At 40.1% G+C, this 13,651-nt stretch overlaps 1 protein-coding gene across 1 annotated transcript in view; it reads left to right on the top strand.

Annotated features, from left to right (window-relative positions):
- The window catches only part of SMAD9 (SMAD family member 9), a 67,992-nt gene that overhangs the window by 41,130 nt on the left and 13,211 nt on the right, over window positions 1-13,651 (top strand). The window contains exon 4 of the mRNA XM_007958653.2: window positions 4,423-4,644. Within this exon, the coding sequence (XP_007956844.1) occupies window positions 4,423-4,644 (222 nt within the window). The remainder of the gene's footprint in view (window positions 1-4,422; window positions 4,645-13,651) is intronic.

Genomic DNA, 13,651 nt, shown 5'->3' with positions numbered 1-13,651 from the left:
AAGCTCATTTTACTTTGGATATGTCCATAGCTGTGGTTTCTGGGTTGTGTCCTCTTTTGTATCAATGGTCGGTTGCTATTCGCTATTTTTGGTTCTCTATTGAAAGGACTCTCTTTAGTGTCTCTTGTAAGGTTGGTCTGGTTTTAACAAATTCCTTTAGTTTCTGTTTATCTAGAAATCTCCTAATTTCACCATCATATTTGAGGGACAATTTTGCTGGGTATATAATTCTTGGTTGAAAATTTTTCTCTTTCAGGGTTTTGTATATACTATCCCATTATCTTCTCGCTTGCATGGTTTCTGCTGAGAAATCAGAGCTTATTCTTACTGGCTGTCCTTTGTAAGTAACATTTTGTTTTTCCCTTGCGGCTTTCAGGATTCTGTCTTTGTCTTTGGTTTTGGTGAGTTTGACGATGATGTGTCTTGGTGATTTCCTTTTGGAGTCTATCCTGTTTGGGGTTCATTGGATCCTGAATGGACGTATTCTCATCTTTCATCATATCAGGGAAGTGCTCCTCCAACAGATATTGGACAATTTTCTCAGTGGTTTTATTTTTTTCTTCCTGTTCTGGAATTCCAGTGACACGTAGGTTATTCCTTTTAATGGTATCACACATGAATGTTAGGCTTTCTTCATTTAAAAAATTTTTTTTTTTCTGATTTATCCCCTTTCAAAGAAGTATTCAGGTATTTGTCTTCAATCTCATTAATTCTGTCTTCCATTTCATCAATTCTTCTCCTTTGCCCTTCCAATGTGTTATCTATTTCTGACAATTTAGTATTAATCTTCTGGATTTCTATCTGTAGATTTAGAATGATTTCTAATTTTTCATTTATTTTATCATTTTGTTCTTGTATTTTCTTCCAGAATTCTTCTAGGGTTTTTTTCTGTATTTTCTTTGGTTTGTTTCTCAGTCCTTTGAAGATACCTAAATATCATTCTTTTGAGTCACTTATCAGAGAGTTCCAGTGCTGCTTCTTCCTCAGGGATGTGTTCTGGATCTGTATCCTGTTTACTTGTTTCTACCACTTTATCTTGCTTTTTTGTGTGTACTGTGATGGTCTGTTGTCTCGGAGACATTGTGGTGGTGTTGTATTAAGATCTCTGTTAACTCTTTGTGAAGAGCAGCCAAAGGTGATCAGGCTCTTCTTGGTGGTTTTTTATCGTTGGCCCATTGATGGAGAAGGAGGTGGTGGCTCTTGGTCATTAAGTGAAGTTGCAGGATGTGTGGGTGTAGTTGTGTCTTATAGGGACTGTTGCTCTCTCCCACTCAATTAGATTAAAATTACAACTGAATCACCATCAAAAAATTAAAAGCACATGGACAAAATATACATCATGTAATCACACAGGAACAGTAACCAAAAAGGAAAAAGAAGAAGCAAAAAACAAGAAAACCTGCAATATCTGGGGATAGGGACTAAGAGAAAAAAGGTAGAGAAGGAGAATAATGAAGAATAAATGGGAAAAATGCAAAAAGAAAAACAAGGAACAGGTTTAACCATCAGAAAAAAAAAGAAAAAAATTTACAACCATGAACAGGGAAAAGGAAAAGAGCTGAAAACTAGGACCTGGGAGGGGAAGAATAAAGAATAATAGTAAAAAGGACAAAAATAATAGTAGTTTCAAAACAGACAAAAACAAACAAACTGAAAACCAGAAAAAAGAATGAGATAAAAAAAAAAACCTTGGGGGAAGGGAGGACAGGGCACCCAGGCTCTGCCTGAGCACACAGACTGGGATGGAGTTACTGCAGTCCCAGAAGGCGGGTAGGAGTGGGGAATGGCAGCACCTCCGTTCACCAAGGGGTGTGGGTTATAAGAGTAAGAAGGAGAATGTCGTACCTTTTCAGTCCATGTCTTGAGTGTCCTTGGGGTTACTGGCAAGCAGAACCTGTTCTTAAGCCCCTGGAATCTCAGAGAGCGCAGTCCCTTTAAATATCCAAAATGGTCAAGCTGCTTGTAAACATTCAAAATGGCAGTGTCCTCCGGACAGGCAAAAGCTCAGCCTGCCTTTCTTTTTGCTGGTGCTTCGTGTTTTATTCCCCGACCATCAGAGCAGTCCTCTGTGCAGTCCCTGGGTAGCAGGGCTGAGTTTTAGGTTAATTCTTAGGTCCTGTCACCACTCGTCAGTCTCCAAGCTGTCTGTGCCATGGCGTCAGGCTTGCTCAGGATCACTGCCAGACCGCAGCTCCGTATGTCTCCTTTTTTTGGCATTTTCATGCAAATACTTCTGCTAGTTGGAGTTTAGTCTACTTCTATATCCTTCCCTTCAAGGTTCAGGGGTTCAGGATTATCTTCTGTGTCTGTGTTAAATGGTTCCCCTTTTCTTTGTTGAAGAGGGTCTGTGCAGTCTTTCTCCCTATTCCACCATCTAACCAGAGGTCTGGAATGGGTATTTCTGAAAATTGACAATTTTGTCCCATTTTTGTTTTTATTAGAGGTTTATAGTGGGTCTACTATTTTGCCAGAGAGGTACTGTTAAAATATGTGCAAACTTTTTTTTTTTTTTTACAAAATTTTTGTAATAGCTCACTATTTTTGTTGTGTCCTGTCTAATCAGTTCTGACTCATACTGGCCCTCTATGACAGAGTAGAACTGCCCCATAGGGTTTTGTAGGCTGAAGTATTTACAAGAACCTATCTCCAGGTCTTTTATTCTGTGGAGCCACTAGTGGGTTTGAACTGCCAACCTTCTAGTTAGCAGCTGAGCCCTCGTTGTGCCACCAGAGCTTCTCATAATAGCTAGGTGTTAACTCAGCTTTAATGTTCAGATAAATCATGTGACAATAGTGTATGAATGCAGATTTTGATTCAGTAGATTTGGGCCAACACCCAAGAATCTGGATTCCTCAAAAGCTCCTGGGTGACATGGAAGTCTTTGAACCACACTTTGAGTAGGTGTAGTGTAAAGGAGTATACTTCAGTGAATTTTCTTAGAATATCCTTTTGTGAATCAAAATCCATAGTTTATCAGTTTTTTAAATTTATGTTTTAGCATATACCAAAGAACAAGCAAACAAACAAAAAAACTCACTGTCATCAAGTCAGTTCCAACTCATAAAATGCCCATTGGTTTTCCAAGGCTGTAGATCTTTACAGAAGTAGATTGCCCCCTTTTCTTCTGCAGAGCAGGTGATGGCTTTGATCTGCACCAGCATAGCATGTAGGGTTGGTTTTTTTTTTTTTTTTTTTTTTTAATTGTGATTTGGGTGAAAATTTACAGTGCAAATACACTTTCCATACAGCAGTTCACATACACTTTGTCTCGTGACATTGACCATAATTTAGCACAATGCAACATCTCCCCTCCCACTTCTTCCCAATAGTTACCTCTTCCCTGTGCCCATCCCTCCATGCACTCCTACCCCATGAGCTGTCTCCCTGTGCCTGAGCAGCCCTTCTTTCTCTCATGCTTATTCTCTCCAAGGAGTGTATCTACCTCAGGTAAATACTCAACTGATATGCGTGTCTATTGTTTGGCTGGAAGCCACAGGTGTGTGTTCAATTCCAGACCTGAAGGGCAGCTAGGGGCCATAGTCTCAGTGGTTCCACCAGGCTCCTTCGGGCCAACAAACTTGTTCCCCACTTTTTTTTTTTTTTTTTTTTCCAAATAGCATGTAGGTTTTATTGATGTGGTACACACTCTAGTTGTATTTATCCTGGTAGTATTTATTATTACATTCAAAGGAAATAAAAGTAATATAATAAATAGGAAGGCAGAAGATGGGTAAAGAAAAAAGAAGTCTGAAATTTTGTTGATTTCTGGAAGTTTTGGGGTGAAACATAATATGCCTGAGTTTCCTAATGAAATATCAAGCTATCTTTAAAATATGATTATATCATAAATAACTCAATATTCTTTACGTAGCACAGAGGAGAGAGTGAGGCTTTCTTCATGGAACTTTTTCTTTTTTCTTAACCAAGTTAAAGTCCAATTTGGTATTTATTTTATTTTATCATAGTGAATTATTTTTATCTTTAATTTGTTAGATAATATCTGTTTTGCCAAAGGGGTCCAGTTTAGCACAATCACAGTTATGCTGTCTTTCATATATAAAGATAACATGCCCTACCAACTTCCTTTTAGCTGGTCTTTCTTTAGCGGTGATAGACTTTATTTGATCCCTTTATATCATTTTTTGTCTGGACCTTTCATTACTAAAAACATGTTTACAAACTCTCTATCCATGGGAGATTAACAAGGACCATGGCCTCTGGACCACAGGTACACTAACCAAATAGCTAACCGCAAACAGCTTCCATTAAAGTGATAGATTTTAAAAGATTGCGAAGGAATATAATTGGTTTTTCAGCCAACTTGCTGGTTAAGAGCATTAATCTGTGTTTGCTGGTGGAATTAGGAAACGTGAAGCCCAGGTATGACTGGTGTGATGGGTGATCTGGTTCATTTTCTTCCAGACTTCCGCCCAGTGTGCTATGAGGAGCCACAGCACTGGTGTTCTGTCGCTTATTATGAACTGAATAACCGAGTTGGAGAGACATTCCAGGCCTCCTCCCGAAGTGTGCTGATAGATGGATTTACAGATCCTTCTAATAACCGGAACAGATTCTGTCTTGGACTTCTTTCCAACGTAAACAGAAACTCAACAATAGAAAATACCAGGAGACACATAGGAAAAGGTAAAAGCAAATATGTAATTCCTTTATAGATCCTTCTGAGCTAAAATATGGAAGTAGAGGTAAACCATGTCTGTGTAATCTACAAGAGACAATTCAGGCATTACTGTTGGATAAAGCCCATAGGCTTTCGGGATCTTAGTCTCTCTCACTCTGCCTTTAAAATCTGCATATCAGATGGGTGGCACGGGGTGAGTATTGTGAAGACAAGCAAAATGTAAGTATGAAAGTAGAATAAAATTATTGAATGGAAGTATTATGTATTATTTTTGAAGTGCTTAATTTTGCTACCTGAGATACTTTCTCAAGAAGACGAACTCTGACTGGATGATTCTTTCTCAGGTAAAGTTCCCTAATCATATCAGGTAAAATTACCTTTGAAAAGTTAGGTAGTTAAAAAATCTTGCTTGCAGTTAGTGTATGATTATGACTTATTTATGGTTGGGAGCCTTTGGTGGATGACTGATGTTTGCCTGTCTCCAGGGTGATTGTTGTGACAGAGCTGCCTTCACCAGAGTCTGGCTAATGATACTTCTGAAATCCTTCTTACCTATGTGATCAGTAGTAGCAAATCCATGCTACTGGTTTAGGATCTTAATTTTTTTTTTCTTTTTCCATTAGAATAGCTAGTAGTCTATGAGTAACATACAAAAAACAAAAACAAAAAAACCTCATTGCCGAAGAGTCAAATCTGACTCATAGCAACCCCTCCCCTTGGGTTTCCGAGGTGGTATCTCTATGGTAGACTGCCCAGTCTTCCTCTCGAGGAGTGCTGGTGGGTTTGAACCACCAGCCTTCTAGTTAGCAGTCAAATGCCTTAGGCACTACACCACAGAGCTCATATAGCTCACCAAGTAACAATTAGTTGTCCACTTTGACATTGTAAACATCCTGTTTACTCTGGAATCACAGGTGTGAAGAACCCTCAGAGTAATTTGATCTTTTCTCCCCTCACCTCAGGAAAGTATCTATGAGCATTTCTTTTCAAATTCCCAGGAGAAATTTATTATTTCTCTTGGTGATGCATTCTAATATTCTTCCTAATATACTTCCCAAATGTCTCCTGTTACAGTAAACCTACACGCCATTGATTAGGCACAGGTTGAATTCGTTCATTAATGTTGACATTTAATGAGTTTTTTGTATAATGGTGACAGTTACTTTATGTTTAATTATGTTCTGTTTCCAGAGAGTCTTTGAGGTGGTTTTCAAGAAACCTTTGCAATAAAATAATAAATCAAAAAGTAGGAAATCAGAAAATGGGAGGATGAAAAGAGCACAAGTATGTCATCCAAAAAGGTTAACATTGTGATTGCAATTAAAATTTTGCTTTAGGTTTCTTGACAGGGAAGAGAGAAAAAAGAAACTCAATCTGTCATGTAATTCTTACCCAAAAGGAGAGAGATATTAACCTCTCAAAGGAAATGATACTTTTACTTTGACCGAATTCTTAAATTTCTGAAGAATGGCTTTAATTTCAAATGACTTTTAGAACAATTTTCAGTGAAATCTACAAACTAAACATTAAAATGTAATGTTGTTGAGCTTTTTGTTAAGGGAGCTTTGCATATTGGTCTGCATGTTAGACTTCTGCTGGTGCTTGATTCAGAGACAGAGTTTAAAGTACCTAAAGGAGTATTAAATACCTCCTGGGACCTTTTTTTGAAAGTAGCTTGTTCAACATACTACTGATGAGGACATAGGGAGTTGGTGTTCTGTGAGAGCTAATCCATAGGGTTAAAAAACCATATGAGCAAGCTCCAGGACTGCTGGCCTATTATGAGAAAGCCAAAAAGGAAGAACATACTTGACATTCTTAAGCTGAAAGAGCAGAAGGAAAAATTCAAGCCTTGAGTTGCAATATGTAAGGATTCTATGGAAAAAATAAAAAATGATGCAGGAAGCATCACAAGAAGATGGCAGGAATATATAGAGTCATTGTACCAAAAAGAATTGGTCACTGTTCAGCCATTTCAGGAGGTAGCATATGATCAAGAACCGATGATACTGAGGAAAGAAGTCCAAGGTGCACTAAAGGCACTGGCAAAAAACAAAGCTACAGAAATTGACGGAATATCCATTGAGATGTTTCAACAAATGGATGCAGCACTGGAAGTGCTCACTCGTTTATGCCAAGAAATTTGGAAGACAGCTACCTGGATAACTGAATGGAAAAAATTTATATTTTCACCCATTCCAAAGATAGGTACAGTGTTGTGCGTTGCATAATATGGCCCAGTCCTCCATTTTGTGATGTATTGTCAATCCTAGTCTCTATGCCTGCTTAGGGTGGGATGTACCTTGAGTCCTGCCTTGCTGGAGTGTATGGCTCAAGTCACCACCCTTACTTTCCTTGAGGATATATGTGCGAATGTTCTGGGAAAGTTTGCTGTCTTGCTGTAGTCTTGCATTGGGTTTGTCGTCATCTTATCCCTGGACATGAAACAGCAACCGGTCATCTGACCTGCTGATTTTGGTTCACCAGCTGCTGCAACCACTAAGTGAGAAGAATCTTCCAGGCCTACCCATGGACTTGGGAGTTGCCAGCCTCCCAGCCTCCACCACCACATGAGCCATTTCCTTGGCAGTTTGTGAGTTCTGTGAGACATTACAGTGAAATACGGAACCCTGAGACAGGAGGGAGAATCCTGAGAGGAGGAGGAGGAGTTGATGTTAGAGATGATGGAGTGGTACAGCAGTTTGGAAAAGTTGGACATTTGAGACATCTTTAACCTCTCTGCCTCATAGGAACCAGCCTTGTGCTGAGCCTTCCAAAAGAAATTATTCAAGCAACAGGTGACCCAACAGAATGCAGAAATTATTGAACAATATAATTAATATCACACACAAGTAGAATGTTGCTAAAGGTAATTAAAAAATGGTTGCAGTAGTACATCAAGAGAGAACAGCCAGAAATTCAAGCCAGATTCAGAAAAGTATGTGGAATGAGGGATATTATTGCTGATGTCAGATGGATTTCGGCTGATAGCAGAGAATACCAGAAATATGTTTACCTGTGTTTTATTGACTGTGCAAAGACATTACACTATGTGTATCATAACAAATTATGGATAACATTGCAAAGAATGGGAATTCCAGAGCACTTAATTTTGTTCATGAGAAACCTATGCATAAACCAAAACGGTTGGAACACAAAAAGGGGATTGTGATAGTTGAAGATGTGTCAACTTGGCTGGACTTCACTTGTGAGTGGTGGTTCCCATGATGGATCACATGACTGCGTCCTAAGCGGCCGGTCAGTCTAGGGGGAGTTTCCCCAGGGGTGTGGCCTACCTGTAATACTATCCCAGGAACAAACTGGAAAAACGGCATTCCAGATATATGCTTCCTGGAGCAAGCAGCTCGCTGCGCACCCCGGAGGAGCCTTTCGGATTCTTTCTTTGTTGGGAACGGTGACCCTGCGTGTCAGTTTTGATTCTCCCGGCTCTGCTGCGCTTGCGGGAACCAGACGACTCCGGGCCCCATCTCTCGGCGACCCTGCGTGTCAGTTTGATTCTCCCGGCTCTGCTACGCTTGCGGGAACCAGACGACTCCGGGCCCCATCTCTCTCCAGAGACGAACTTTGTGACTTGAACTCCTCTGCCGTGCGTGTGAAAGCCAGACGGCCCTGGGCCCCATCCCCCTCCAGAGACGAACTTTTCAGCTTGAACTTGTCGGCTTCTACACGCTTATGAGCCATTTATCTAAGATAAATCTCTCTCTCTCTCTCTCTCTTTCTCTCTCTATAAATATATATATATATATATATATACTTTGCTGGTTTTTGTGTTTCTCTAGAGAACCCAATCCAACACAGGGATACTGCATGGTTTAAAATCAGGAAGGGAGTGTGTCAGGGTTGTATCCTTTCATCATACTTATTCAATCTGTATGCTGAGCAAATAATTCGAGAAGCTGGACTACATGAAGAAGAATGCAGCAAGCACCAGGATTGGAGAAAGACTCATTAATAACTTGTGATATACAGATGACACAAGCTTGCTTGACTTGAAACACTTAATGATGAAGATCAAAGACTACAACCTTCACTATGGATTGATTACACCTCAACATAAAACTAAAATCCTTACAACTTGACCAGTAAGTAACATCATTGTAAATGAAGAAAACACTGAATTTGTCATGGATTTCCTTTTACTTGGATCCACAATCAAAACGCACTGAAGCAGCAGTCAAGAAATCAAATGTTGCACTACATTGGGCAAATCTGCTGCAAAAGACCTCTTTAAAGGGTGTTCTGGTTACCTAGGACCGCTCTGACAGGAAATATACCAGAAATGTGATGGCCTTAACAAACAGGAGTTTATTCTCTTACATTTCAGGAGGATAGAAGTCCCAAGTTCAAAGTGCCAGGCTCTAGGGGCTGCGTGAGAGCCCCTCCAGCCTTGGGCTTCAGCTCTGCCTCCAGCTCCCAGCCCACTGAAGCTAGAGGCTTTTCTTCACTCACACAGCTGCTGGCTTGCTGAGACTTCCAAGCCCAAAGTTGACAAGTAAAAAGGTACAGTCCCGATATTACCAAATCACATGGCAGGCCATTAATTCAAGTCCATTGTAAGTCCCAAGGTTGGTAGAGCATGTCAGGCTGCTGAACAATGACATGGCTACATGTAGGGTTCAGGCGTGCCATAATGCGTTCCCAAAGCTGCTACTTATATACAAGGAAGCAGACCACATACCCAAAGGCAGGTACTCAGCTGCTCACAGTAGATTCCATCATGGAGTTGATTACCAGGCTCATCATGGGGAATACTACATCCAGCTGCCCAGCCACTGAACCAGACCCAGCCAAGTTGACACACAAACTGAACTACCACAAAGGATTAAAGAGCAATGATAGCACTTTGAAGACTAAGATGCCCTGACCCAAGCCATAGTATTTTCAATTGCCTCATATGTAAAAGTTGGACAATGAATAAGGAAGACCAAAAAAGAATCAATGCATTTGAATTATGGTGTTAGTGAAGAGTATTGAATATACCATGGACTATCAGCAGAACAAACAAATCTATCTTGAAAGAATTATAACCAGAATGCTTCTTAGAAGCAAGAATGGCCATACTTCATCTCTTGTATTTTGGTCATATTATCAGGAAGAACCAGTCCCTAGAAAAGAATATAATACTTGATAAAGTTCTACCAGGTTTTGTTGTTGTTGTTGTTTTTGTTGTTATTTGCCATCAAGTCGGACCCAACTCATAGCGACCAAGTTTTAGAGTCATCTAAAAAGTAGTAAGATCCTCAACAAGATGGATGACACAGTGGCTGCAACCATAGGCTCAAGCACAGCAACAATTGTGAGGATGGCACAGGAATGGGCAGTGTTTTGTTCTGTTGTACATAAGATCATTATGAATTGGATCCAGCTTGATGACACTTAACACCAACAAGATCAGGATTGTAACAAGAACTTTTTTGCACTGCTTTAACTAAAGCTTCTCAATTACTGTAATTATTTTGTTTTCTCAACTACAATAATAGTTATTTTAATAGTGTATTTTACTGAACCAATAATACGTATGAGAATACACAATTTATGGTATCGGTAATATGCATGATATCACTTTTAGGCATTTTAGGCATTAATAAAGAAATGGCTGTATAATGTAGGCTGCAGTAATATCTATATGTACTCATCTTTTCCTGTGCCATTTTAAAGTAATGCACATAAAATAGTTTATAAATAAATGACTTTCAGTGAGGTGAAATTCTAAAACAGATGTAAAAATACATAATGAGATTGTTGGTTAGTATTCAGAAATAGACTGGGATTATCAATTCTCTATTAGTTGTCAAGTATTACACAATTAAAAATCCTGCTGTTTGATTTCAGTGACTGGTCTGTAAGCACAGCTTGAGCTACTAAACTACCTGAGTGGTTCTCAAAATGTAGTCTCTGGAACTTAGAAGCTTTCAAGCGGCCATCTAAGATGCAGCTAATGGTCTTCTATTGTCAGAAGTGAAGAAGAATGCAAAAAAAACAAAGGCATTTGGAAGCAGTCAGCCATAGGACATGATGGCCCTCGAGACCAGAAGAACTAGATGGTGCTAGCTATCAATGCCAACCACTCAGGAAGGGATCAATTCTGGAGATTCTGGATAGAGTGGGAGGGAAAACGTGGAACAAAATACAAAATCTCAGTAATGACCAGAATTACTGGTCAGATGAAGTCTGATGAGACCCCCAACACTATGGCCCTGGAATACATTCTATGCCTGGAATAAAACTCACTCCCAGGGCCTGGCTCTCAGCCCAATAATAAACAAGATGTACACGCAGACCACTCAACCCAGGATGACGCATCCACTTACTCTATGGTAATACATATCTTAGAGCAATAGACCAGGGGGCACCAGAGGATCAACATTCAAATTGAAGAAATGCAGGACAAACAGGATTGCATAAAAATGAGGGCCACAAGGGGAGGGGAGGGAAGGGAGGAGACTGGGTTAGGGTTGGACATGGTAAATGGGGAATGAAACTAACTGTACATGTAACATTGTATGTAAAACAAGCTCTTAAAAAAATAATTAAATTTTAAAAAATGTAGTCTCTGGAGCCTTCCAGGTAATTCTGATGAATGCTAAAATTTGAGAGCTACTATTCTAGTCTATAAGGAGCTCTGGTGGTGATGCGTAAGACATTTGGCTGCTAACCAGAAGGTCAGCGGTTCAAACCCACCAGCTGCTCCATGGGAGGCAGATGAGGCAAGCTACTTCCATAGAGATTTATAGCCTTGGAATGCCAATGGGGGTGACTATGAGTCAAAATTGACACTATGGCACTGGGTTTGGTTCTACTCTATAGAGATCTTGAATCTGATACATGTGGTTGAAGGCCACAAGTTTGGCCTACCATACAGATTCAACCAAAATTCTTTGCCCACTTGACTCTTCTTTAGATTTCCACAGTGAAGCTGTTTCACTCCAAGTCCATCTTTATCTTGGTGCCAGAGTGGACTCAGGCCACCTAGTACTTGTCCCATTGGTTCTGTCACCCTCTTCTCTCTCTGGATGCTAAAATCACTGCTTACCTGGCAAAGACTTTCACTGCTTTTGTAACTCTGTCAACATGTGTTGTGGGTACAGATAAAACTTTAATAGGATTGAAAATCATCCCTGAAATAAAGATCAGAATCTTAACTGTCTACTTAGTGGGTTGAGGAAGGACTATATATTTTCAGGTCATTCTATTCAAATGTATACCAAACACTTAGAAGCCCCATCCAGCTCTTTCACCACCTGCTTTCCCTCTTTAAAAAAAAAAAAAAATCAAGTGACATAGGGGCAAGCCTTTCCACTTAGAGTTCATTATTGTTGTTAGTTGCTGACTCATGGTGACCTCATGTACAACAGAACAAAACGTTGCCCAGCCTGCACCATTTCCATGATTTTTTTATATGTTTGAATCCATTGTTGCAGCTATTGTGTCAGTCCATCTCATTGAGGGTTTTCTTTGTTTTTTGCTGACTCTCTATTAAACAAGTCAGGAGCTCTGGTAGCATAGTGCTTAAGGCACTTGACTGCTAACCAGAAGGCTGGCGGTTCATACCCATCAGCCACTCCTCGGAAGGAAGGTTGGGCAATCCTGCTTTTGTAGTGAAACCTAAGGAGGGGTCGCTATGAGTCAGGTCCGACTCGACGGCACATAACAACAATAACAACAACTAAACAAGTCATCCTTTCCTAGTGATTGGTCTCTCTTGATGATATATCAGTAAGTAAGCAAGATAAAGTCACAGGATCCTTAGTTTCTATGGAGCATTCTGGTTGTTTTCTTCTAAGACAAATTTGTTGCAGTTCATAGAGGTTTAAAGGAAGCCTTTGTTTGGTCTTGGCTCATGTCTTACCTTCAACATGTCAGTTCAGCCAAAGAACTGTTTCAGCCAGTTGGGAGTATCCTTCTGCCTACCCATCATCACTGGCCCTGGAACATTGGTGTCAAGCCTAAAGCTATTGAGAGAGAGTGAATATTGGAGAAAAGAAACAAGGACTGAGCAGAGAGGAAAGGGGAACCAGTCTGATACAGGCTCGTGAGAGGGGAACTTTGGCGAAAATATCAAGAGTTGTGTTTTACTTGTGTGACTCTAGGTCAGTTTCTTTGGAATCATGTGGTTGAAATACATGTTACTGAGAATTATTTTTTTCTAAAATTATATTAAGGAAAAATAGAGAAAAAGAAAACAATACGTATGGTAGAAGGTGATTGTTGTTAGTTGCCATCAAGTTACCCTGACTCACTGAGACCCCATGTACATCAGAATGAAATGTTTCCCAGCCCTAAACCATCCACACAATAGTTGGTATGTTTGAGTCCACTGTTAGGGCTGTTACATCAATCCATCTCATTGAGTTTTCCCTCATGTTCACTGACTTTGTTGTTAGCAGCACTCCTTGAGTGGATTCCAACTCATGATGACCCCATGTGTTACAGATAGAACTGCTCTGTAGAATGTTTTTGGCTATAATCTTTATAGAAGCAGATTGTCAGGTCTTTCCTTGCCCAGTACTGGTGGGTGGGTTCAAACCTCTAACCTTTTGTCTAGCACAGATCATTTGTGCTACTTACGGACTTCGACCCTCTACTTTACCAAGCATGATTTCCATTTCTAGCCATTAGTAATTCCTGATAACATGTCCAAAGTAAGCGAGTTGAAGTCTCAACCATCCTTGCTTCCAAGGAATATTCTTGTTTTTCTTCCAAGACTGATTTGTTCGAGTTTCTGGTAGTAACAGGAGCTCTGGTGGTGTAGTGCTTAAGGCATTAGACTGCTAACCAGAAGGCTGGTGGTTCAAACCCACTAGCCACTCATTGGAAGGAAGGTTGGGCAATCTACATCCATAGTGATAGCACCTCGGAAACCCAAGGAGGGGTCACTGTTGAGTCAGATCCGACATGATGGCAATGACAGCCAGCCAGCCAACATATAATTCAGAATTAAGTGCTTCTTAGGAGCTCTGGTAGCATAGTGGCTAAGGCACTTGACTGCTA

This window comes from Orycteropus afer, unplaced genomic scaffold (assembly GCF_000298275.1).
Source record: "Orycteropus afer afer isolate SDZICR_OR568_19922 unplaced genomic scaffold, OryAfe1.0 scaffold01065, whole genome shotgun sequence".
Taxonomy (NCBI): Eukaryota; Metazoa; Chordata; class Mammalia; order Tubulidentata; family Orycteropodidae; genus Orycteropus; species Orycteropus afer.
This window is presented reverse-complemented; position numbering and strand designations above follow the sequence as displayed.